Here is a 27,613-nt window from a genome sequence, read left to right as displayed (position 1 = left end):
TCACACAGACTGTGTTCCAGTCATAAAAGAAAATAATTTCTGTATATAGCAGTGGTTTCTGAGAAAGGAAATAATCAAACTAAGTTGAATTACTCACATTTTGAACAGGCTTTGACACCTTATTGCACAGATAATATTTACCACAAAAGTCCTATACTTTTCTTTCTTTCTACTACTTATTTCAGCAGCTGGTCATCTATAAGAACATATTTACATAACAGAACTGTTTCTTCCAGTACTTTCCAATATATTCTGTGAACTTGTAAAATTCTATACCTCAGTTGCATGGGCAGAAATTACAGTAGTAGTAATGTCAGACTTCTCTGTCACACTATAGGCTTTAAATTAAGATTTTATTTTTCTCTTTTTGAACAGCACTGCACATGACGTGTTTTAGTGAAAGTGCCCCTGCCCATGGCAGGGGGTTGGCAATAGGCAATCTTTGAAGTCCCTCCTAATCCCAAAATTCTATTATTCTATAATATATCTGGTTCTCCCCTTTAGTTTGGGGCAGATTAGTGTAAGTACAATTACAGATTAGTACAACTACAACTATGATTTCTTGCACAAGCCAGGAGACACATCATTCCTACAATTACTCGAACGTGTATTTTGCAAGCAGTGCAAGCAGGGGGGGAAGGACAATTAAGAGAACGGAAATGAGTCCAGAGTCCCCGAGGTTAGAAGGCTTTGAGTATGTGTGTGTGCCTGTAGCTTGATACTATGGAGATCCTTAATTGCTTTGTAAAACCTTGACCTTGTGACAAGAATTAGACTCCCAAGAACCTCCTTCATAGCCCAAGGTTAATGGTCCTGACTTGTTTCTCACAATCTTTTTTATCTCCCACCCTCATCAGGGGTGGATTTGTCCAGCATTCTTTGAGGGGTCCATGGCTCATTAAGCCTTTTTTTCATTAATCTGCTCCAAATTGGTCTTGAAATGATCCCTGCTTTCCACTGCAACTGGCTCAGGAGCTGAATTATCCCTGACATTTGCTCCTTTCAGCGGGATCTTAGCAAGAGAAGGTACCAAGGATCGAGTAGTTTTTGGTGTTAAGACTCATGCATTGCTCAGGCTTAAAAGTGACAGAACTGCCTGATACCATTATTTTCCTGAGATTTTTTGTCATTTGCATTTAGCATTTAAAAAGTGTGATGTACAGAACTTAATAATTCTGATTACATCACTAACTCAACTGAAAATGTGCTTTCATGTATGAAAATTCCTCTTTAGTTTGCTTACACTTTGACAGCAAGTGATTTAATCTGTACTCTTGGAAATTAAAAGACTTACTTTTATTTAGGTTTTAGAGTACTCAATCTAGTTGAAGATTTTTCTTTACATCCTCTGTCTGAACAACTTAAATTAAAATAAATCACAAGCTGAGGGTTGATACTTTCTAAAGAGCTATTAAACTCATTTAATTCAATTAGTTTAAGTGAAACTTTATGATAATAATCCTAAAAGATACCACTTTTAAATTTTATTGCTTTCAGTACAGAAACTAAGGTTTTGATATTTTCTGTGCCAGTAACTGAAAGTAATTGCTTTTTCCTTGTAGTGCATGTTCATGAAGGCAAGAATAGATAGCAAAGGGGCTAGATACAGCTAATATATCACCCAGTTGAAGTGGTCATGTCCTAGGAAGAATATTTAAAACTTACACAGGTTTGGAATGTAATAATTCAGAGCTCTATATTTATTTATTAAGAAGAAGAAAAAAGTAAACTGCAACCTAATGCTGAGAGCAGCCTAAGGAATAAACCCGTATTAATTGAGAGCTTTTAATATGCAGAAGGGCACTGGCAAAACTGATATCACTGGTATTCAATTCTACTCTTTTAGCTTCTTCTTTGTGCTAAAAATATTTAATTATCAATAGTTACCATTGTTGGAACAATTCTTCTGGAATAAAGAATTATTTCAGTGAATTGTGAAGCAGGTTAGTAAGCTTGGTGGCAGAGCAGTAGGAATGGCTTTTGATGAGGAGGCAGAAGGTTAGACAGTATGGAAAATACACATACTGGGACAACTGCATGATATAGGCTGCTGACTTTTCAATGACACATGTAAAAGGGCCATGACACTGACTTGGGGATTGTTACTTATTTTTCACAGTGTGCCAAGGGTTTATAAATTGTATTTGTTCAAAAGCAAAGATTTAACAAGTGTCTGAGTGCTTGCTGACCCTCTAGTTCTCAGCATGGGCCTACATGTTTTACTGATGAAGCCACTACCACTGTCTGGATGCTTTGGGCTGCATAAAAAAATGTCATCATCTTGACTTCTGTGCTGGTGGATAAAATAAGAGCCTTGTAGGCTGCATACTAACCACCTGTGAGGAAAAACATTTGTTTCATTTGGGTTTTCCAGAGGCATTGAGAAACGTACTTGTAGGTTAGTGCTCCACTAAAACAGAGAATCAATCAATGAAAAGGTTTGCAGTTCTGTGTTTTTCCAGTAGAGAGCAAGAATTGGAAAAAAACACCATAAAGGACAGAAAGAATTTATGTCAGGTGGACACTGGAACCTGTCAAACAATAATGATAATGAGTATATCCACTGAAAGGGAAGAAAGAAAACAATTAGGATAGCAACATCAGAAAAAAAATTAAATTATGTTTGTCCATCTCTTGTCTTCAGAGACAAAATAGTTATAGATTAAGAGCTCAAAGCAGCAGTTTTTTACATGTGGAAACTCAAGGGCAGCCCAGCCTACTAAAATAAGTAAACTCTGCTTCTCCAGTTTCATGTATTTCCTTCCTATTTCAAGAGAAATAATCTTTGCCTCCATAAGGTTTTGGGTCATATCTGGTTCATTCTCAAGAAAGCTGCCTTGCCAAAATCTTAGTCACCCTGCTTCTTTAAGAATACAACACTGCAATTACTCCCTCACTCCCCAGTATTATGAAATAGCCAGCTGCCTTCTGATTATTTTTCCACTGTTCCAGTGGGCTCAGAGTCAAGTTCTGAGGATGAAACACCCTGCTCTGTAGGGCTGCAGACAGGCACTGCAGGGAACATGATGGACACTCTTTCTGGACACACACCAGCATCAGTACAAGGTAAGTCAAATGTACTCAAATGATCCTTGTTACGGATTTGTAGTTCAGTTTGCAAATTTTCTCTGGGATGCTGATATACACTACAAGTATTCAAATTTTCATTTCCTGGATAAAAATTTTCAGTATTCCTTGCTACAATGCCAGGTTTTCTGAACAATTTATACAAATGTTCCTCTAAAAGAGAACATCATAATTTAGAAAATTTTAGAAAAGATGAATAGCTTTCTCATACTAACTGGTAAATGCCATTTTTATAAGCATCAGCTTGCTGTCTCTTGAACATTCAGGGAAGTGCAAGTGCTCACTTTGTGTTCAGCTGTGTTTTTTTACACAAAAGCTACATAGCAGGAGGAGAGAGTATAATCTGATAATGTAAATAGCAGCAATGCCAACCAAGACTCCTGGAGTTGCTCCCCTGGATCTTCCATGTGACACACTACTATTTGCTAAATAATCTGTGATTATGGTTCTTACAGACATGAACAACTTCTTTCAACCTAAATATTTCCCTTCTTCTTTTAAAAAAAATTAGTTCTCCTGTCAGATAGATCTTATTTTCATCTTCCTGTGCCATAAAAAAGGGAGAAGTATCCTGAACATAAATGCTTTTCCTCTCCCAGTCGACATCTCCCTTCTCTTCTTGCTGGGCATGAAAGTACAACCAGTTAAGACAGTTAAAGCCCTCATCAAACCTGTTTCAAATAACTAAGCCAGGAAACACAGCTGGCCTTTATTACACAGCTGTGGCATCACAGGAATACTGAGAGAGATGGAAATTTCTTTCCAGTGCTTGCCAGCTCTGCCTTTCTGCAGCACAAGGTTTCTCGTGGCTGCATCTTCTGCACACAGACATCTGAAACTGAGGAGTTGGGGAATTCAGTCTGACAGCATCCACCTCAGCTCCAGGAAAAGCTAGTGGCAGTACAGAAGTGTTGGTACCTCAGACTTTGGAATGAATTGGTAATTTCAGATTTAGCCTGAAAGGAGCATTCTTTTCCTTTGAGTGTTTCTCAGAGTCTACATCCCACCATTCTCCATGCAACAGTGAAAAGCAGCAGCCTGAGCAGCACACACAGGCATTTTTAACAGTGTTAAGTTTTTATTTAGAAAACACCTCTACTGTGACTTCCCAGAAAACAAAGCCTAACTCTTCTCACTGGAAATTTTTTTTTCCAAAACTAGAAGTCTTAAAACCTGAACAGGACTTAAAACAAATTCTAACTCTGAAAGAGATGAATATTGTTGATTTGTTTTTAATGAATAATTCCTTAATGAGCACTTTGTCCCCTGTGAGTCTCTGCTAATCTTTAACTCTTTCCATGACTTTGCAAATGAATGAAATTACTGGTCTCAACTTTTTGTCAAAATGTCACCAGCAAAACTGTGGCTGATGCAAACTGTCATGATCGGTCCTTTGGCAATCTTACTGCATTGACTACTGATGACTTTTTGAAAACCACACAAACCCAGTACACTCTCCACAGCTCAAAACCTTTCTTGCTCCCTTCCTGGTACCCCACTGCTGGTAGGCCTGCTCCAAAATACCTGAACATCTGGCTGTAGGATCTGCTCTCACATTTCATCCAAATTCAGGCCTGTTACAGAAGGCACAAGTTTGCTGCTCTTTGCATCCTGGGTTGCAGTTTCAGTCTCCCTGACTATTCCTTGGAGTAGAAATAAATCAGAAGAGCTGCCAGAATCCCTAATCCAAGGAAAATCTAGTGTTTTAGCATTACTGGTGATTAGGCAGCATGTTTGTAGCAGCCCTTTAATCCAAGCTGGAAGCAGCTGAGTGTGTGTTAAGGCATCAGTGTGAGGTGGCACAAATAAAACACAACTCTTTGAATGCCAGTCTGTCACCTGAACCATTAAGCTGTCACTCCACATTTCTGTACCTATTTTGCATGATCAGTGCTTAAAACCTGGAAGTCCTTGTTATACAAGTGACAATTTCTTGCAGACCTTTAATCATAAAGGTCTCCTTTTCTCAGTTTTTTGACCAAATTTTTCTTGTGTTTGGATTTACTTGGACTATACAAGACATCCAATTAATGTCTGTGGACATGGAAGAATTACTCCAAAAAGCTCTTATTCCAAATATGCACCTCAAACTGCACTTCCTGAAGAAATCTTCCAAAATCAGCAATATTACAGCATACACACAATATTAAATAAATAAATAGATAAATAAATAAAGTTCCCACTCCCCACACACTGACTTTTATAGTGCACTTACTAAAGGCTTAATATACTTAATAAATTCAGTATGTATGTATTTCACTAAAGATTGAGATGTATTTACATTAATAATTCCATTTTCATTAACAGAGTTTCATTAATACAGTTTCATTAATACAACTGTCCAGGGAGAACCATGGGTTTTACATGGCAGCCTGGGTTTTCCAAGCTCTATTCAAACCCTCCAGATGCTGTAGTATTCTCTCCTGAAAGAAGGTGGGGGGCAAGGGGCAATAGAGGAAAAAACCCACTTAAATTACCCAGCAATTAATGAAGAGACAGTTACTAGCAGTGGGAGCTGCTACCTGAAGTAGCAGAAAGCAGACCTGTGCATTTGCAGAAACACAGATCTGAAATAAAGTGTTAAAAAAGGACTGCTTGGGCAATGAATCAGTAGGATCAGCCCAGTCCACTGGGTTCATTTACACCCTCTACTCCCTTTATTAGGTAATCTGAGAATAGGATATGAGCTAAAAGTAACACAAATAAAATGCAGGATTCTTCATGTTCCATTATAAACAAACCAAGTGTAGGCACAATATTTGCTTTGTAGGTTATATAAAATATTTATTAGGAAATAAAGTGCTCATTCTTGATCATTGTAGAAGACTTGCATAATTAACAGCTTCCTAATAAGACCAAACACGGTACATTACTATGCAAAAAACTGTACCTTTTTAGTAAGTGACAAATGATATTATAATCTAAAACTGAAAAATGCATCAATAAAATGTTTGTAACATTTATCAAGTGGCAATGCACTTACTGCAAGGCCCACTGTCCACGCACATGGGTACCCCATGGAAACTTACTGCACTTCAAGATGAAGTTTGTTATCAAGTAACGACATGTTACAGAAATATACCCCAACAAATACAGATATTAATGCAAACATTTTCATAATAAACATATAGTACAAATGCAAGGTGAACTGAGTGACTGAATTTACATTTTGAAAGGCACATTTTGGATATGAATATAAAGACAAAGCTCTGTATATTTAAATTGCTTTGGTATAGTATTTTATATTTTCCTTGCACACCTGATGGCCATGAGTACAGCTGGTGTTTCTCTTTGGTCTGTTTACAGTCAGAAATGCAGTTCAACACTGAAAAGCTTCCCTCAGAAAGGCTTCCGAGGTTTAATCTGAATGCCCTCACCCTACACAAATGCCCTACCCCCACTGTGCTGTGCACTGTTTTCACAAGTTCACGAGGACTCTTGTGAAAGGGTATGAATTTCTTCCCAATACAGGACCAAATAACCCATACAAGGACCACAACCTGTTCTCCTACATAATTCTGTTCCCAAGACACAGCTACTAAGAAATTCCAGTACTGAATTTCGTCCTCTACCAGCTTACATTAATTAGGTTTCTGTGCATATGGTTTCTCGTAAAGTCAAAAACGGAAAGGTGTGAATTCTATTTAGTTTTAGCAAGTTCCCTGGTTAGAGGAAAGGCACTCCACACATCCAGGCAATGCCATTGCAAGAAGGTATGGAACATGGAAGCTTTGCCTAAGCAGCACTCCCACAAGAATGAAGAGGTACTAACTGCTTGTTGAAACAGAAGGCACCAACATAACACATGCCACTTATACTTTGTTAAACTGGACTTTTCTCCTCTGCATACGCTACTAATGTGGTTGATTATGCAGCTTTCCATTATCTTTTTCACCAGCTCTCAGTCTTTACACACCAGAACACTGCCATCTTCAGGAAAAAAGCACAACTGACAGCCTTCCTCCTAAACCAGCATTCCACATATGGAGATACATTCCTAGGCAAAACTGCAAACGCTGCCTCAGAGCTCTCTATAGGAAACCAACAGAATTTCAGCGTTGCATGTCCTTTCAAAAATAAAGCTTCCATGACACAAAGCAGAGGGAATACTAAAAATACTAAAAATCAGTGACTGTAATATAAACACCTTCCCAAAGGAATCCTGTGCTGCACCTCGGCAGAAAAGTCTATGTAGAAATGTAGCTAACCATTTCACAAGCAGTTTAGTTAAATGTAAATACAGACCACATAGTTGAGATGTGATTAGAACTTCACATGGCACAAGATCAGATTTTCCCAACTGTCAGAAACTTCTCTGCCCCTTTCCCCGTCACACCCAAGGAAAACTCAGTGGTTTTCAATTTTGTGTGCTTTTAAATAATGTATTTTCTGCAAAGTAGCTGTACTTATCTAAGAACCTCTGGAATGTTTATCCTAGAAACACTTAAATCATTAAAAGATAGCTTTAAAAAACGGGCACTTTGCAACTTAACTGAAAATTATTATGTTAGTTGGGTGTGAAGAGGAAGTTCTCAAATATTTCTTGCTAAATGCTACTTATAATGCATTCAGTTTCTACCACAGAATGATGCAATTTACAATTGTACAAACTAAGTGCACTTTCTTCTGCTTAAAGAAATGTACCTCTCAAAACAGGAAAAATATTTTAAATTAAGTAAAATACTAAGTGTACCAAGAATAACTCAGAAAGACAAGTAGAAACTCATATTTTTTTTAAAAAGTGCTGTTTTATCTGTCAGCTGTTATAATGAATAAGACAAACTGATGCCATATTATTTTAAAATTTGCTTTTGAAAGCCTTTAAAAATTGTACTTTCCAAGAGGAAGCAGAAAATTAATAGCCTCTTAGTATGTCAGCCACTGCACATTATTTTGTCTGAAGCTTGTTGCCCTCGTGCAAGTGTTCCCAATAATATTTTTATGGAATCAGATTTCTGTCCTGGTAGATGTTTTCCCACTTGCTATCCATTCAGTTTCCAGCATTTTTGTTTCCAAGGGTGACACTCTCACTGCTGGCATTACACATGGCTTATGCAGGTCTGAAAATGATTTATGGAGTGAATATTTACTTTTTCCCACCAGTGAAAGATGGCCTCAGGGGTCTGATCAGAACGATCCCCTCATGCTGGGGAATTTGCTGACTGAATACTGACCTGAAACATGGGAATCACCTACAAAGCTCAAGCTACACATGGATGTTGTTCCCCCCATTTCCTGCTCCTGCATCAACACCATCTGACTGGGAAGAAGACGGCCGCGAGTTCCTGGAGCGAGGCTGGCCGTTCAGTCCCAGCGGCGTTCCCAGCCGATGGCTCATTTGAGACGCCGTGTCGTCCGACTCCCAGCGCTCCAGCTCCTCTCGCACCAGCTGCTCCATTTGTTCCCTGTGGATTTCACTGTTCCGGCCCAGCCTTTCATCCTAAACACATTAAAAGACACAAGCTGGAAGTGCAGCTTCCAAACTGAAGTCTAGGCAAAACCCTATACAACCACAAGAAATTCTTATACCACTTGAGTACTTCCATAGGCTAACGGGGATACAGCTCCCACAGCAAACTGTTTTATTTCCAGGGATGAAATTAAACGCCCAGGCTGCCACCTAGTTGCACAACATATTCCACTTGGCAGATTTTAGCATCTACAGAAATAACACATTTCTCCCACTGGCCATTTCCAAAGGGCCCTCAAGGAAAGAGAGAGTGAAAGGGGAAGCAGCAGAAGTCAGGTAACCTCCGTGACAGAAGTGACCTCCCCCACCTGTCACACACAGTCCCAGAAGTAACAAAGGAGAATAAGAGCAGACTGGGCTGGATCCCATAGACTCTAACAGACTAGTCCACAAAAAATATTGCATTAATCCCAACAGACACCAAGGGATGGAGGGGCTGCTTCAGCAACTACTGAACACCACTGATGTCCAGATCATAGTTTTAAATGATGACACAGGGGTGCTGTAAGACGTGTTGTCATATCTGAATCTTGAATCATGTTCCCAAAATTTCATGTTTTAAATTTCATGTTTTCCTAACACCTAACTGAAATCATTCACCTACTGCCAAAGCAACCACCTCCTCTTTACCACCACTCCTTCAATCCTGCCAAGCCAGGCAGTAGGAAGAACTGCCAACAGAAAGGAAGACATTCAGGTTGTGACCAGATCACAGAGAGTTTCTTACCTCTGTCACTCCATCTAACAGCCTTCCCAACACATCTCTCCTTTTTAGCTTGGCCCTCTCCATGGCTTCCAGCTTCACAATAACAGCATCGATCTTGGAGACGATACTGCCAATGGAATGCTCCATGCGATCCACCCGCCTCATGAGTCTGGGGGCAACAAGTGGGAGCTTCAGTGACTCGGACATTGCCCAGTCAGCACCGTTCTATCATGTCAACACCAGAGCAGACAAGGATGAGACATCACTGTTATCCAAGCACGCCTCTGACTTCCCACAAACCTACCATCCAGGAGGGCTAAGGTATACCAGAGCAAGAAAGTAAAACAGGGGCAAAGCACATGGGGGAAAAAAGTACATCTTGCACTCTGCTTTCACTGCTCTTAGGGCATCATCATGGAAATTTGTTGGTTCCAGTTATATAATTCTTTATTCAGCCAGTGTTGCTGTAATTAATTAATATGGAATTCTATCACTTCAGACAAAATACACACTCATGAGTAACTTAAATCTTATCAGAAACAACCATTAAAGCTCTCACTGAACTTAAAATAAACTCAAGGGTTTACTACTTAAAAAAACACAAAAGTATTTTCTGGCATTATTGTAACATGACCCTTTTCTCTGACTTTTCAGTGGCAAGGTTTTAAGAGCAGGGGTTTTGTTGCTGTTTTTTTTTTGTTTATTCTGATTTTCTATATTCTAACCAACTCCCATGAGGCTCTCTAAGGCACTTCCAGTTCAGATATTATTTGAAAGCTACTAAAAGGAGTGACTTATGCACAACAAAATCCTAACACTTCCTTTTAAAAATAATTTGATTAATATCAAGGAGAGAGTACTATATAACCCAAAGAAGAAAACCCACAATAAAAAAAAAAAAACAACCAAAACTCAACATGCAGATTTGTCCCCCTCAGAAGGATAAACTTACACTTGGAACTCTTCATAGGAAACCCCACTAGAACTGCTGCCCCTCCTCCTGGAGCTGTGTCCACTGTCTTCATCCTCATCCTCCTCAGAGTCATCCAAGCTCCGGGGGAAGCTGCGGCTGCTCAGAGGACGTGGTAGAGAGCTCCTATCCAGGTCCAGATCCTCCTTTGTGAAAACACAAGCCAGAGAGAGAGAGAGAGAAGACGTAAAAACCCTTCACCTGTACATGGGGGATGGTGGTGTCAAGGTCAAAGAGCTCCTGTCCTCTATCAGTTCCCCTGTGCCTTTTTACAGTTCTGCTCTGCCAGCCAGGAAAGACAGCAAAAGTGAAGGGAGACAAGAGGATTTTTCTGAGGCAGGAAACCAGCACAGGGAGCAGACTGGCAGACAATGCTGGCAGCATCCCACTCCTAATGCTGAGCTCACCCTCTCTTTCTCCAGGTCATCTCTCATCTGCTGATGTTCATGCTCTGTCAATTCCTGGTCCCCATCCTGATCATATTTGGTAAATATTGCTTCAATCTCTGCATCCGTGTGCCCCTTCCTGAAAAGGCAGTAAAAGCAGTTCCTTCACTTTCCATTTTTCAGATGCTGAAAGAACTCTGTGTATTAGAAAACATTTCACTTCAAATAGACTTTCATCCTCAAGACAAAGACATCCCAGTGTTGCCTATAGATTCACAACACTGATAAAAACCCCTCAGTCCTTATTCTTCATTAGTTAAAGCATCAATCTTCCCAACATTGAACACTTCTCCTTCACAACTCCTTTCTATATCTCCTTGATTTGTACCCTTGCCTTGGACTCCCGACTGTCCACAAACTCCTGCAGTAGTCTGACAGAAACATTACCATTTCCTCAAAGGTCTCTGAGGAGACCTTTGAGGAAATGGCAATGTTTCTGTCATTTCTGAGGAGATTTCTGAGGAGAAATCTCTTCCTCAGAGATTTCTGTGTTTTTCTCCCCAAAACACAGAAATTCAAGGAGGTTGGGCCCCAGAGCCCCAAAAACCTTTCTCTGGTATGCGATGCCAACACCAGCCATAATGCGAGAAAAACACTCCGGTGTGTGTCTTTATCCACATTAGTGTGCTTCTGCTAGAGGAAAATCACATCAAAAAGTTAACATCACAAGTCCCTGGGTATACTATTCAAGATAAGAAGTAAGAACTCCCTTACCCTTTGAGATCCTGCCGGAGTTCATCAAAATTGAGTTTTCCTCCACCTTGTCTCAGACTTTCTGAAATGTCATCAACAGTAGTTTTCTTCAATTTAAGTTTGATCATGGCTTTGTTGTAGCCCTAAAAGAGAAAGTAAAATTCTGTTGTTTCTCATGAAACGAGATTTCTAGTAAGTTTATTGATTACAGAAATCAGCTACTGTATAATCTCATTCAGTGTGTTCAGTGTGATCATTCAAGGCAAAGTCTCAGATGACTGAAATATATTGTGATGGGAAGTTTTCACTCATTTAATTTACACTCAGCTCAGATTAATTTATTTTAACTGAGATGTGTACTCTCACCAGCTGCTGCCAGCTTTACTTTGTACAGTTTATATAGTATTTTATGAAATAAGTTCAGATGTGACGAATAAGATGTCAAACAAACAAAGCATTTACCTTCCTGATAAGGTCAGACAATTCCATTTCTGCCTTCTGCTGTGCCATATCTGATTTGACTTCAGAGTAGGTATCATTGATAATGGCCAAAAACATGTTCTGTTCATAAGAGAAAACAAAAGTGTTGAAATTTCAAATTTCAACAGGACTGAGCCCTACTACTCCTATGACCTTGTTCTGCAGACCTTAACATGGATTTTGTTTCAAAAGGCCAGAAGAAAATGATGATCTGTTTAAAATGAAACTAACATCCAGAGCTTGATATTGAAATATGATGCGCTGCAATATAACAAATTTTAATCAACATCACTGGTTATTAACATAACTGAAGAATTCCTTTCCAGAGACAGTTCACAGCTACACACAGAAGTGGCAGTAAACCCTGCAAAGCAAAACTTACACAGGTAACAGTTGTGAATTAATCCAGGCAAAACGGCTGGCAACAAAAATGCCTGAAGAATCAAGTTAACTACTCATCCTGTAATAATCAGCACAAAACAAATGTTCTTATCTAGTTACAGCTCTGCTAGCATTTCAAACTAAAGATAAAATCAAAAAGCTTAAAATCAGGCCCTTGGCATTTATGGCACCAGCTCTTTTTATGGAAAGAGCTCTTTCTTGTACAGAGAAAGGAGAAAATATTGGTCTCACTAACTCTGTGCCAAGCATGTAACTTAATCAAACCATGCTGTCATTGCTGAAAGGCTCCTGCTAGACATGGAGTAAACTGAATTTGAATGACTGAATTACAAATTGCATATTCAAGAAGAGTTACTCAATTTACTGGCATGCTCAATGTAGAAAGGCAATGTTATCCTCTGTTTCCTCAAGGACTTAAAAAAACATGCTTTGGAACAGTCTTTCAGTGCCGTATCTTTATGCATTCATGCCCAACACCAGAGAAGTAAGAGGTAACTTGACAATTCACTGTTGTGCTATTTTCTGCTGCTATTTTGCCCAGCTTTAAGAGTTGGGGCTTTCTGCCCATCTTCCCTAACTGAATTTCCAGGTCTCAGACTGGTCTCAAGGGATTTGCATCAACATTTCATTCAGACAAAATGATATTAAAAAACACACAAATTATAGTGAGTATTTTGGATAACCTGCTCTGACTTCACCTTTCAGTGCTTTTCTGTTGCCCCTTAGAAAAAAGAGATTTCTTTCCCTTGCTGGACACTAGACCATTCCTCTGGAACACTTTAGGTGCTACAAAGCAAATAGGAAACCTGCTTTATGTGAACCTTTGGCACATAGTGACACATTTGTTATTTTCCCATTGAATCCTGGTCCATCTCACCAAACATTTAAATTCCTCACAAAAGATTTAAAATTCTCTGCATCCTTATCAGTGAACTTCATCCAAGATGAAGTATTTTCCCACAAATAAAATCTGAATGCCATTCCTCCTCATCTCAAACAGTAACAAAAAGCTGCACTAAGTATGAGGGTCACTAAATAACACTAAAAATTATGATGATACAGAACTGCTGAAGAACCATGCTCTTGCAGCAGGCAAAGCTGTGTGGGGCATGCAAGAACAAAGCTGTTGTAAACCCAGCCAGCCACACATTAGAGCACTTTATGAATCAAGAGACTGCATGGAACAGTACAGCTACTTTTCACCAAAAGACACAGCCTTGCTGTATCTGACAACCAGGCACTATTCAGATTTTAGAAATAAAATTAATAATAATAATAAATTAAAAATGTGGATCATTACATGAGAATGACAAAAAATATACTATGCAAATCAATTTTAAATGAGGAAAAACAGGAAAGAGTGTAGTGACCAGCCATGCAGCAATCAGGCCCCTTCATGGACCGTACACTCATCATTATCAGAAAAAGCCCCAAAAGTAGCAGGAGGAATCAAAGGACAAGTAATGCAAAAACAGCCACTGACACACCCCATATAAACAAAGTGTACATACCAAAAGAATGAAGAACATAAAGAACACAAATGTAGTGAAATAAACAGGTCCCAAAATTCGATTAGCTTCTTCAACCTCTGTGAAGTTGAAGTCTCCCAAAATTATGCGGAATTGAGTAAATCTTAAAAAACAAAACACATCCAGGAGTTGAAGAAAATATTACTGGAGCTGTGTAATGATTTTCAAACTATTTTATTCTAGCAGTGTGACTGATAGGCTGCAGAGAGATCTGCACTCTTGTAACACTTTCTCAGGGTCTTCAAAAACGGTTAATCAAGCACATCTTATAGGCATAACCCAACTCACAGTCAGGTGCCACACACAGAACAAAACCATGGGGGTTATTTCTCCTTTTTGGTCACAACAGGAAGAAGAGCAAACTAACAATTACTACTGTGAAGCTCTTAGACCCACTCCCCACACACATACAACCCCAACCCTCTCCCTCTAAGCCGGAAGAAGCTTGGCAATTTATGGTACCATCAGCATATTTCCAGTTCCTTCACTTCTCTGCAAGAAACTCCTTGCAACACTGCCCCAGAGTAAGGGAGCAGGGGAAATCAGTGACTGAACAACCTATTAATTTCCTCAGTTACAATCAGGTTGTGTTGCACCAAATCAATCAAGGAAAAAATGATTAGCAGTCTTATATTAAGTCCTCTCTCTCTCTCTCCTGGATTCCTGATACTTATAAATTTTGTGGTTGTCTAAGATGGACTCTGAGTCAAGCAACTATGAACACCATCAGGAACAAACCTTATTATGCATCCAGTATTTCAATAAGCATTTAACCACTGAACATGGAGTCATTGCTTTATCTAGGAATGTAACCAACCCCTGTAAAAATCATATCACACCAACCCAGCCCTGCCATTTTTAGCTTACTGCTCTGACAGCAATAACACAGAGATAAAAATGTTATAAAAATGTGTTTCCTACCAGGTTAACTCAACAGCAGTGTGCCTGCAGCTTATCTGCTTAGATGGACATCACAGGATTTGCCTCTGATAAAGTAACTGATTCACCAATGCACCAAAATCTTCTTTCCGTGTTTTATACCTGTACTTACATGCAATCTTGGAAAGTGCTGAAGTCATCAATTTGAGTGCCAAAGACAAGATAGGCCAACTGAGCATATGCTAAGAAAATAATAAAAAACATAATGGCAAAGCCAATTACATCCTTGACACAGCGAGACATTGTGGTGGATAACTGACTCATCGTTCTGTTGAAGTTAACAAATTTGAAAAGCTGTTAAAAGAAAAAAAACAAAGAAAAAAGCTGAAAAGTGAAGGAAGACAATTTCTTAACATAATTGCTCTCCACTCTTTTACATGAGATGTCTTTAACATGGCTAGAGACAAAGCAGTACCCAGTAAGAATTACTGACTTATCAATTGAGGAATAATAAAAACATTTCTTAACATGTCTGCTGACAAAACACAAGGACTGACTACTTTTTCTAGACTGAAACAAGAGCTGACTACACCTGTGGCAAATTACAACTTAGCTTTTCATCTGCAAGAAGTTATCACTGTTCTGACTTTCTCACATGATTGACTTTGCGAGAAACATGAGTAAACCTAAAATAATGTGTCTCATGAAACTCAGAATACTGCTTACATTCTAATGGTAGAATAAAGATGTGTGTCTTGAATTACCTTAATCCAGACAAAAAACACAGTGACTGCAGCAATGTTGTTAAACTGCATTTGCCAATATGCTAAGGGTTCGAAATTGGGGAATGAGTTCTGATCTTCCAGCAGCTTCTTCAGGAGCATATCGACAGCTGATGTCCTATAGATGTTAATTCCTATAGCTACCACAGACAGCTGAGGACAAAAGAAACACACAAATTTACAAAAAGTAATTAGGGTTTTAAAACAAATTGTTTGAGACATTTATGTCAGATAAAGTTAAGATATGCAGAACTTCATGCATTTCACAATAAAACCATTATAGTCCTGGACAACAGACAAAAAGTCTGGGAGTAAAAAGATTTAAAAGTCATTTCCTTGCCACTGTTTGTGAAGAACAAGATGACAGTGGCACCTAGCAGGATTACAGAAGTGATGTTGTCGCAGAGAAGAAAATGTAAGGAAGAGAATATGACAACTCAAACAAAGGTGAAAAAGAACACAGAACAGAAAGACAGCAGTAGCCAAAAAGGTACTACAGTTTCTCTAGAGCACAGACTGAGCAGTATTGCCCAGAACAAGCAACAGCAAAGAAGCTGCAGTTTTACTACAGAGGTTTGTTGCTTTCACTTCTGCAAATGGGCTGTTCATTACTGTATGTGAACACTTCACCACATATAGAGAGTCGTAAGTACATAATCCTACATTTAAACAATACCCCTCAGGCAACGCATAAACATAGAATTCTGACCTCTTGTGTGAACTGAATTTTACACTCACACTTGAATAGTCTTCACTGACTGTAACAGCAAAGCATTTTTTCCCTGCCCAACCTTTAAGTGTAAAAAACAGCAGACAGTTCATGTAAACATCCTCCTAAGCAGCCCTTCATTTACAAAGCACTGTGATGCAAGTAATATTTCCCTGGATTACAAATACTGGCTTCAAGACTTGAAACTTCTGATTAATCCAAGCCTGAAGATACAAAACAAGTATGGGACTGGAACTGTTTCAGCATTTCTGGCTTGTATACTTTTGGTAAGCACAGCTTGATCTGAGTCCAGAGAGAATTATATTATGCAGCTTTATATCCAAAGTTCATATTTTCTGGCACACTAAGATTACTAATGTGCAACGCTGTCCACTTAACCTAGACAGCTGCTAGCACTCTACAATTCTGAGGCACTTCTTCAAACTTGGTATTAGCTGGTGAGTATTTAATACCAAGATAAATCTCCTCATGGTTCTTTGCAAACATATTCAAATCCAAGTCCCATTCCTTGAAATGTAAATCACTTCTTTAAAGCAGATGATCTTCTTATTTGAAAGCCTGTGCAATAGTCTGTACCATATATGTAGAAGGGAGGGAAAGTTTGTCACCTTCAGTAAAAGTCTGTATAAACAAAAACTGAAAATGCATGATGGACAAATACTCTACCTTTGCACCAGGCTGAAAGCACTGAAGACAGAACAACCAACTTTGTGAAACATACCAACATTGCAACACAGACTAAAATTGTCATATTCAGACTGAATAGCCTAATAGTCTGGAAGTATCCTTCCTAATGATGGTCCTGTACTTTAAAACCACAACAGGAACACTGAGTAATTCATGTCTCCTACAAAGTGCACTTTAGAAAGCAATTTTAGCCTGATTACAAAGGTTGCTTACCACAATGATAAGGATATCAAGGCAATTCCAAACACTTCTGAAGTAGCGCAGTCTATGAATGCGAATTTCTAAGACCTCTTCCACCATATAATACAGAACAAAAAGACAGAAGGACATTTCACAGGCTGCCAGGAAAAAATCAAAAGTGGAGATGTAATGAATCAGCCTCACAGGCTGAAAGTGCCAAGATGTAACCAGGCCTCCAGTGGCTGGAAATTCTATTAGCAACCTGCATTTAAAAAAAGGCAAAGAAAAAAATAATTTAATTTAACATGAACTGATGAAAAGCACTACTAAAGGACACTTGGGTTTATTTGTATAATTATCTAAATAATAGAAACAAACCCACATATGATTCCGATTTTTCACACCACACAAAAGTTGTAAACGTAACCACACTGACTTTTGACTAAAACTCAAAGCCTTTCAGTAACGGTGAGGAAACAGAGACTGAAAGATTTGTTTTCATCTCTTCCTGTTTCATTCTGTCTAAACCAAAGCCTGATGCTCTATACCCATGTATTTACTTGAATATGCCAACTCTCTAGAAAGGTCTCCTGCAAACTGCACCCAAGGCATTGTGTCACCAGGAAAGCCAGGACAGACTCCATGAGGAGTCTCACTTCTTTGACAGGGAGGTATGGCACTTCAGTTGTCTCTTTTACACAAAACATACACTCACCTATGTGGGATTCACATTCTCTGAACCTGAGAGAAGCAGTGAGAGAAGCAGAGAAAAGAATGATCAAAACAATTCTTATCTCATTCGCTGCTCCTGTGTTGTGCCAAAGTAGAATGCAATATGGAAATTGTTTACCCAAAGTGATGGTGTTTTGTTCCCTTGGCCTATCAGGGCCAAGCACACGTGCAGACTGTCAGTCAGCAGACAGTCACAAGATTCTGTGCAGTTGGGTGCTTGTGCAGATTCAGTTTAGATGTAATATAGTGTAATATAATATAGAATAATATAGTATAATAAATTAATTAATTAGTCTTCTGATATCCATGGAGGATCCTCATCATTTCTCCGGGACATCAGGCAAAAATATCACCGATACACCGATGTCCCCAAAACAAAGCCATCACAAGAAAACCCCAGGTCTACAACCCACACTGTGCAACTGAACACTGTTGTGGTTCTGTTCATACCTGATCACGCAGAACAGGTTGATGTTTGCATTGTACACAGAGAAATCAATGAAGGCTGCTCTGGTCCCTCTGTCCAGCCACAGGTTCTCCTTCAGGCTTGCAATCTGCAGAGCTGTCACTTCTCTGGTCCTCGAGAGGTCTTGGTAATAACCAGCCCCGCTGTATGTGGCAATCAAGCCCCAGTGGCTGCTGCCATTCAAATCCTTCTCATTGGTGTATGTCCAGCTAGTTCAGAAGTGAAAGAGAGCACATTGGTCTTTCCACTTTCAACTTACAATTAATAAAACAGACACCAACAAAACCTGACCAAAAAACATGCATTAGCTATTAAATATACTTTAATTCGGAGGGTCCTTGCTACAAAGTTTTGATGTAACCTCAGAGAAAGAAGTTACAAAGTTCCTTTGACTAACACTGTAAAATTAAGATAGAAAAATGGGTGACAAGTATATAAAAAATGAGTATGTATCTACAGGAATGCTACGTACGCAGTTCCATTCCGGAGTCCAAAAGGAGCAGTATCTTCATTAGCTACAGAATAGACATCATAGCAGTCTTTGATTTCCTCCTTTAAATCTTCAGGTATGGAGCACGAACCATTTCTGACTTTCAGCTGCCGAATGCGAGGCACTCCTAGGAGCAGGTTCTCATAATAAATGAAGCTTTTGTTTTCTGCCATGGTTTTGTTGTTGTACCACATTTCCCAGTAAAGACCATCCAACAAAGGGCCTTCTGTGAACTGAGGAGGATGACAGAACTTCAGTTTGCATGCTGCCAGCACTGTTTTTGTAGATCTTCATTCCACAGAAGTGTTAGAATTGCAGTTAATAATTTCTCTGACATAAGACTTTACTATTACCTGCCCTCCAAAGACATCCTACAAACTTGCCCTACCCTGCCCCACCAACATTATTTGAGCTCTAAATTTTCACATATTAAAGGCCTACTTTGTTCCATAGCTTTGACATTGTGCACATAGATTTTCATGCACAAGCATGACCACGTTAGGAAAAAAGATTCTAAAGGTTAAATTTAAGGTTCATGACAATACCAGTAAACCACAGCAACAGAGATATAAAAACTTGGGTTTAGATTACCTTCCAGAAGTCATCCATTGTGGACAAAGTTTTGAAATCAGTTTTCTCTGTTTTTGACACAGGTGTTTCCAGGAAGAGCTGTGACATAACCCTTGTATAATAGTACATACTGGAACTCACTGTCCCATAAGTCACTGCAGAAGGTTTGGTAAGGAGTGAGAGATAAAGGAATAAAAGAAAGAGGAAAAAAAAAAACCAACAAAAGCCTTTATTTGTTTTGAATGAATCAGGTTGAATTTGTACAGATTTTGTAGTGGAACTATTAAGCTCCAAAACAAAATCCAGACCAAGCAGCATTTATCTGTCAACTGTGATTAAAATACAAAAAGCAGTGAAGGTAGACTGATCGATCAATTTATAATACTCTCTTCTCCTTTCCACATCTCATTCTATTATTAATGCTTCTACCAAAGTAAACCTCAAGGAAAAAAAATTCAGCAGCCTGAAGAGAGGCAGGTGGGGCCTTTTTAGGTGGCTTGTGCTATCCAAGGCATGCATGGAGAACTGGCACAGATGGCACAAAGACCTCAGGACAACTATGCTCTGCTTGAGCAGATAATGACAGTCAACCAGGATACTGCAGGGCACTGGGAATGACATGGATTAAGCAATGAACATCCAGTACAGATGTGCAGTGCCTTTAAGAGAAACTCCCCACAGAAAATAAATGACTATATTACTCCTTTTCCTCACACAGGGCCAAAGGTATGGCTGAGGGCCACAGAGCATAAATTATAAAATGATGTACAAAACTAAGATGGGTTGAGGAAATAGTCTTTGGCATGGGTATTTATGGGGAATAAAACAGAGTACAATGGAACTGATAAAGGAGCCTGATATCCTAGGCCTGATCAAGCAGAAGCCTTGGGAGAGACAAACACAGATAAATTCTCCCTGGGCAAGAAGTGAGCAAGAGACATGTTGTGAAACTTTTGTGATAAGATAATGTTACCAAGTGATGTGATGTCATGAAGAATGTGTAACCAATGGGAAATTGTTAGCAAAAATAGAATCTTAATGAAGTGCCATACCAGTAAAACCATATATAAATGCCTTATATTCTCAATAAAATGGGCTTCTGATCCAAGCTCAGATGCCCCTGTCTCTCCACTGCCGATAGGTATTGTTACCACCTGTAAATACTTGAACCACTCTATGGCTAAAACTCAGAGGAATCTGAAAGATTAGGCCTACACTGAACAATCACTGTCAGTTTTGGTAATTGTATAAAATTTATAAATTTTTTGCTTCCCTTAACAACCAGAGAGCAAAAACTATTTTTAATAGAGTTCTGCTGTGCACATGGAATATATCACGTGACTGTGCAATACCTGGATTCTCTCTAAACATTACTCTCCAAACAACAAGAGAACAAGAAATGCTCACAGCATTTAGCCTGCAGTGGGCAGCACTCTCCTAGGGCATGCCAAGCCATAGACCAGACTGACCTCCAGTTATTGCTTATGTGAAAAATAAAAAGGATACTTAAAAAATACTAATAAGTTAGCAATATCTCCAGATATTTAACACACTACATTTTTCCTTTATTCTGTTAGCAAAAATCTTTTTCTGTAGCAAAACAAACAGTTAACAGCCTGTTAAGAGTCAAACTTCTCCTGCTGAAACAAATCTCACTTTAAAGCACACCCCTTGCTGCAACATTTCTCCTAGTGCTACAGTGTGCCAGCCACAAGCACCCTTGCACTGCTTTGTTCATAAACCTTCTCTAAGCACTCTTAAATTACTCAGGAAGGAAAAAACCATGATATTTAATATATAAACATGCCTGCAGTACAACATCAAAACAGTTGTGTCAATAGTACAAAATTTGGGCTTTTTAGTAATTCTGTTACATTCAAGCAGAGCAGACTTGCTCTCAGAGACAGTCTACCAGTGTAGTTTTGCCTTTGCTTTTCCACTCTGAGATTCCCTCTCACAAAAATTTAAAACAACACTTTGTTGTATTAAAACTGATCATAAATGGCAACTCAAGAGTCACCACCAGCATTTCAGCCATTTAGGGCAGAACTGCTCACACTAAAAACTAGAGACTTGAAACATACTGGCTTTCTAAAGATACACTAACTTAATGTGCAATTTTGTTGGTTTTCTCCCTAGCAAACAAATAAAACAGATATTTTGTAACTCCACAAGAAGTTCTTTCTTGCATTGTAAATTTAATATTACTATGTTCTGTGTTCTTTAGTGTTATGATACTTCATATGGTATCAAGACAACAAATGGCACAAACCACAGAAGTCTCCAGCTGTGATCTGTATATAACCTTGCTAATGAACTTCAAATGTGGTGATTCAATTATTTGTCCTGGATGGCTAACTCCTCCTCTTCATTTACCATTTCTTCTCAGTGATTTCAAAAAGCGTAGCAGAAGTATTACACTGCAATGTGGTACTACAATAAAAAAATGCTCTCTAAAAACAAAGAATAAGTCTATTATCATCCTACCTGAAGATTCTAAGCTTGTTAAGATGCAGAAAGTAGTATTGTATATTGTAGTATTTTCAGTCTCAAGCTACAGCCCATGCGCAGAAAAAAGAGAAATATTTGATTCCAAGTATTTGCCTACCTGTCTATTTATTCTCCCACATCAAACAACCTCCTTTCTGGAATCACAACAAGCAGGTAGTACAGAACTGGATGCACGGGTGCTGAATAGTACTTACAGACACAAAGGACCACGAGGAAAACCATGTATGTGATCAGCTCCCGTAAAATACTTTTCAAGTACTGCTCTCTGCTGGTGTTGCTCTCTTCCATGAGTCTTGTCCCCCACAGACCTTAAAAGGAAAAAGATATATATAATGATGTGCACAGATGTCTGGTACAGATACACAAGTGACATAGTAAGTGGTGTTGAAAGCTTAACCTTTGTCATTGCTGCAAGTTCTTCTATGGATTTTAAGTTTAAGAAAGACAAGTTTTGTTTGCAGACAGAATGGGGCCTGAGGCAGTATCAACTATCAATGAGATACCATAATAATTTAGGAACAGTTCAGCAGAACTCTAACAGAATCTTTAGAAGATTTGCAGAAATACTGTTGCTTAGAACCACATGGTATAAAAACAGATACAAGCATACAGAGACATGCACAGACAGCCATCCTTCAAGAAATGGAAATGCAGTGCTTTGGTATGTTATCTTTTGAACATGCAAATCATTGTTCAATGAATGAAAATGCACATTCATGATTGAGCCTTTAGAAGCAGTCTTAATTTTCTACATGAAAGGAGGATACTTGAGTCAAATTTATTTTTAAAACACCGTATGATAACCTTCCTCTCTCAGATAGGCAGGGGACATAGCAGGGATGTTGGTGAGCATTTCTGCATGGTTTCTTTCCCTGCACAACAAAGAGTTATCAATTAAACATCAGTAGCAGCCTAAATGAGCAATTGCTGTACAGTCTAGCTGTCAGCTTGAGCAACTGCATCAGCTGAACTGTTTTTGCCTGGTCCTCATTTCATATAATGCTTGACATTCCCAAAAAGACAGGGAGAGAAACTATTCAACTTTGGTGATCTCTTCCAAGTGAGTAACAAAAAAGCAAAAGGATCTTCTAAATAGAGTCTTTTAAAAGGAACAACCACCTCGAAACAAAATGCAGTTAACAATCACCATCCTTATTTCCTATGCCTAGTACAGAATAGAAAAAAAGCTGGGAACAGCTGCTGTTGCTCAGACTGTTCCCTTCATGGAGCTTCTCTACATTTAAACCTAAAGTAAGGCAATTTGACCTCAGTTTCTGATCAGTGAAAAAGCATTTAAAACTAAAAATTCACTCCTACAGAACTGCAGTAAACTTCCATCCTTTTCCCTAACCTTTCAAAACATCCTTTACCTTCTCAGTAGATGGAAATGTAGTAACCTCAAACTCCCTAGGAAAAATCCTGGGTCCATCAAACATACCACAGTAATTTGAAATGGAACAGTAACAAGGGACAGCCAAAACGCATTATAAACGTGACAATGAAGCATGAGTTCAGTCAATCTGCAACCACTGCTGTAAGGCTAAGACAATGGGCTAAGCTGCCTGCTGCACACCTTTGTTTGCTAACAGAGATGGGAATAAGGAAGCTCTTAACTCTACCTGCATAAATAAGAAAAAAAATGTCTTAGATGTTTCTTGAAGCCTTTCAGCTACCACATTTTTAAGTTGTGACATAAACCTGGAAACCTCTCTTGCATGGGCACAGCAAGCACTAACAGTTTAAGCATTAATCTCTGTTCACGTGGTTTAATTGGTAACTTAGGGCCTTCCCTAGCGTCAGCCCCCAAATAGGAGAGCTTTTCCAAAGCTGTTCTTTAAGGCCAAGTTTGAAAATGTGCAGATAAAGACTGCAACTTTACTATGCTGAATGCCAAATCCTCCCCATTACGTCATTCTTGAAGACAAAAACACAAATCCAAGAACATTTACTGAGTCACTAATTATTATAACAATAAATTCAGCCTCTAGCACAGCACTACGTTGCACTATCAGCCTTCATAATAAAGGCAGGAAGGTATTATGGAAGAGAGGAAGAAAAGGCTGGAAAAGCCAGTGAGCTAAGCTGGCGAGAAAGCCAAGTCCTGGCTGTCAGCAATTACTCACCAATAAGATATGTGGTGAGCAGAAGCAGAAAGTTTCCAAACTCAAACTCTGTCATATTAGACTACCATTAGGAATCAAGCAAAGAACAGAAAGTTACAGCAAAGAAAAAATCCAACTAAACAGCACCAGGGATCACACAACGATTTTTGTGCTTAATGAGCTAGCTTGGAGCTTTCATTAGCTGTAACATTTTTGCAATATAAATATATTATTTCCCTTTTCCCTTGTTAGAATATTGATTTAGATGCATCAAACATAGTAGAGGTAAGCAGTGCTGGATTTTACATCTGCTGCAAACAACAAAACTGTTTTGTTTTCTTATATACATTTGATATTCATCAACTTTTTGACATAATCTGTGTATTTTTATCAAATAAATCTGCAACTAGCAGTTGCTCATACTCATTCTGTATGTAGCTGTCTTCATGAAAGTATCAATTAATGAATGACTGGGACGGGTATTTTGTACCTTTATGTAACAATAACTAAGAAAACCTTTCAAGAAATGCCCAACACACATCAGTGATGACAGACATGAGGACATGGCAGCACTGGGTGACCAAGTACAGCTCTACAAGGCAGGGCTACCTTTCCAGGCTGGCTCTGGAAATACACCTTGTTTTTACCCATCAAAACTTCTGGTAACTTCCTCCTTAACAGAGTAGAATAATCAGTCCCTCTTGTCTCAGCATATGGGATATTTGCTGAAGAGATCTGTAAAACTAGAGGAACTAAAGGCATTTCACAAACATTCATGTTAGAATCTGAACAGAATCCACATAAAGAACCTCAGCTACTGATAGTTGGTTCTATTCACTTAGTAACTCCTGTTACAGCAATTAGCAAAATCCCAATACTTTAAATCCTCTCTGCATTTTTCTTTCATAACTCATGGCAAGTAAAGTGCAATCTGTCATTGAACATCCTTCAATACTAACTGGCATCTTTTCTGCCATGGTGACTCTATCACTTGTGATACCCAAAGGATTGCTCCCTCTTGTTGAATTCTGTCTAGTGAGATGCAATTCTATTAAATAAATCTATGCCAACTTCCCTGTAGTCCTTGAAATAAAATTGAATGCACCATTTCCAGTCTTCAAAGATACTCATGGATATCCATGGAATATCTAAAGAACCGTGGAGTATTCTTCCCCATAGTAAACCTGCAGTTATCCTTCAAGTGCCCAATAATATGTCAGGCTTGCAATCAGCCCTTTAAACTGTGCAGCACAGGGATCACATTCTTCAGATAAGGGGTTACCTATTCCACAGAAGTACAGCACCCTGCAGCACCTCCACAGTACCGAAGTCTCACCCAGACATTTACTGTGCCCAGGAATTTATGGCAACATTCTCATCAAAGAGCCAGAAAAGGATCTGTCGACTACAGTAACTTTAGCTACACTGCCTATAGAAGGAGGTCAGGAATCAACAGAAACTGTTTTCAGTACTACTGCACAAATCACAACAGAGATGGAACAGGAGCAACACCTGCCAGGTCACCACCAGGTCACTCACATTCGCCTCATGTACAAACATTGCTGTTTTTCACCACAGTTGAAAACATGCAGAGGAGGCTCCTTCTTGGCAACAACTAAGATGAAGGGAGCATTTGAAGTATCAAAACTTTGTAAAACTTTTTATAAAAGGACTTAACTTTCTCCATGTGAAGCAGCTCTTTTCCTAGGCAATTGTACATCTAAGCAATGGACTAAAACAAACACTCTACTGGAGACTCCAAACAGCACAGTGCCAATTCATGCACAACACAATTATTACTGGTAGTTTTTCCTGGTTATTCTGGTTTCTTGTTATGAAGTGACTTGGGTCATTGAACATGGTCCCTATAAAATCTGCTAAAAAGAAAACATGCTCTATTCCATAATCTCTGCAAGTCTGACTTGCATACCACTAAGATATTGCAATGTACAAGAGGGATTTCTTTTAGTGCAATACAGCCAAAGCTAGAGAAATCATTACAGCAAACAATCTTTGAATTCACATGAAAATCAGAGAAGGTACAAATCCTTCCTTAAAGTCAAGCTTGTTTTCATAGTTCCATTGATGCTGTGGCAGCCAGTAACTGTAGTACTATCTACTATCTTCAGAAAATCCACATTTCAGAAGAAGAATCTTTATTTTCTAAATATGGTTTGCTTTTTCTGCAGCTTTGTGCAGTGCCTTGGTGGCACCCGGACTGCCCGTGCAGTAAAGATTTTACCCGACACTTAAACCAACGCTCTGTTTAAAATCCTTGTAGTTTGAAGCTGACATTTTAAGCTTCTATGAAAAGAAAGGAGGGTTTTCAATGTGTTCTCACAACCTTAAATCCAAAGGACTCCCCATCCAGCATTCTCTCTGCTGCTGTCAAATCAACCTTGTACAAGGTGAGATCAGCAGGAAGTTACTGCAGTAAGCTTTTAATGACACTTCAAATGTTCACATGCTATGTGCTCAGTTTTGCTTCCAACTCTGTCCCTGGTCACCAGCTGTGTAACAGCAGACAGCACTTGACTGTAAAGGGCAGCACCAAGGCACTGCACAATACTGCAGAAAAAGAAAAGTGAATCAAACACCTTCCCAGCAGCCCACTCTAAGTATCCCACCCCATCCTAACCACTTCTGTAGAATGGAGTATTGCTGAAAAAGAAGCACAAGCATTCTGCCCCAAACTTCCAAAGACCTGGTGGTGGGGCAGAAAGCCAAGGTTGGAAAAGACCTCTGGAGATCATCACGTCCAACCTATGACCCAACATCACCATGTCAATTTGACTGTGGCATAGAGCACCACATCTAGTCTTTCCTTAAACACCTCCAGAGACAATGACTCCACCACCTCCCTGGGCCTTCCATTCTAATGCCACCTTTTCTGTGAAGAAATTAATCCTAATGTCCAACCTAAACTTCCCCTGTGCAAGAGTGTCTTACACGGAAAGCAGCCAGGAATAAGACCTGGGAGGCAGAGAGGTGGGGAAAGGAAGGAGCGAGATGGGGGTGCATCTGCGTGTGCTGGGGGCCATAACCAGGACGGGGATCGGAAGACAGATGTGCACGAAGAGATGGGGACATAGAGACAGAGGATGGAAAAGGACACGGGCAGAGGGAAAGGAGGACTACAAGCAGCTACAGAGGAGAGACTACAAACAACTCTACAGCGCGCAGGAAGCGGCATCCGCGCCTGAGGAGCCGGGTCAGTGTGCGGGGTGCGCGGCCGGGGCCCTCTCACCTCGCAGTCTCCGCGCCAGGCGCTTGGCCCAGGCCGCTCTGCGGGGCGCGGCCCCGTCGGGCGGCCCCGAGAGGCGGCCCGGCCCCTCGGCCCCGCCGCGCCCCGCGGGGCCCCGCCGCGCCCGCCGCCCGCCTCCCGCCGGGCCCCCCGTGCCGCTGCCCAGCGACGACGCGGCTCCGCTGCCCCACTCCACGTCCATCTCCAGCACCGGCCCCGCCGCCGCCGCCGCGTCCTCTTCAGGCTCGAAGCCCGGGTTGTCCCGGCTCCAGGCCTGCCTCGAGCAGACGGAGAGCGGCGGCGATGGCGGGCAGGAGCCGGCCCGCGCCGCCTGCCCCAGCCGCTCCAGCTCCAGCTGCTCCCGGCCGCGCCGGCAGCCGCCGCCGCCCGCCATCGGCCCCGCCGCTGCCGCCCCTTCCCCGCCCTCTGGCGGAAAGCCCGCGGTACAGAGGGAGAT

At 40.0% G+C, this 27,613-nt stretch overlaps 1 protein-coding gene across 2 annotated transcripts; it reads right to left on the bottom strand.

The window, feature by feature from the left end:
* Positions 1 to 5,845: 5,845 nt before the first annotated feature.
* PKD2 (polycystin 2, transient receptor potential cation channel) lies at positions 5,846 to 27,550 on the bottom strand. 2 transcript variants are annotated; one of them, XM_036382356.2, is made up of 15 exons: positions 27,160 to 27,550; positions 22,005 to 22,118; positions 19,321 to 19,454; positions 18,712 to 18,962; positions 18,224 to 18,448; positions 17,075 to 17,303; positions 15,427 to 15,597; positions 14,835 to 15,016; positions 13,766 to 13,886; positions 11,835 to 11,933; positions 11,394 to 11,515; positions 10,641 to 10,758; positions 10,216 to 10,379; positions 9,285 to 9,432; positions 5,846 to 8,527 (listed from the first exon to the last, which is right to left on the bottom strand). In XM_036382356.2, the coding sequence occupies exons 1-15, from the start codon at positions 27,548 to 27,550 to the stop codon at positions 8,294 to 8,296; spliced, it is 2,703 nt and encodes a 900-aa protein (XP_036238249.2). In that variant the 3' UTR covers positions 5,846 to 8,293. The 2 variants fall into 2 exon arrangements, with proteins under 2 accessions (XP_036238249.2, XP_036238248.1); XM_036382355.2 differs by having other exon boundaries at positions 10,216 to 10,376; positions 27,160 to 27,212.
* Between the last annotated feature and the right edge of the window lie 63 nt (positions 27,551 to 27,613).

Source organism: Molothrus ater, chromosome 4 (assembly GCF_012460135.2).
Source record: "Molothrus ater isolate BHLD 08-10-18 breed brown headed cowbird chromosome 4, BPBGC_Mater_1.1, whole genome shotgun sequence".
NCBI classification, from domain to species: domain Eukaryota; kingdom Metazoa; phylum Chordata; class Aves; order Passeriformes; family Icteridae; genus Molothrus; species Molothrus ater.
The sequence above is the reverse complement of the archived record's forward strand: the minus strand, read 5'-3'. Positions and strand labels throughout refer to the sequence as shown.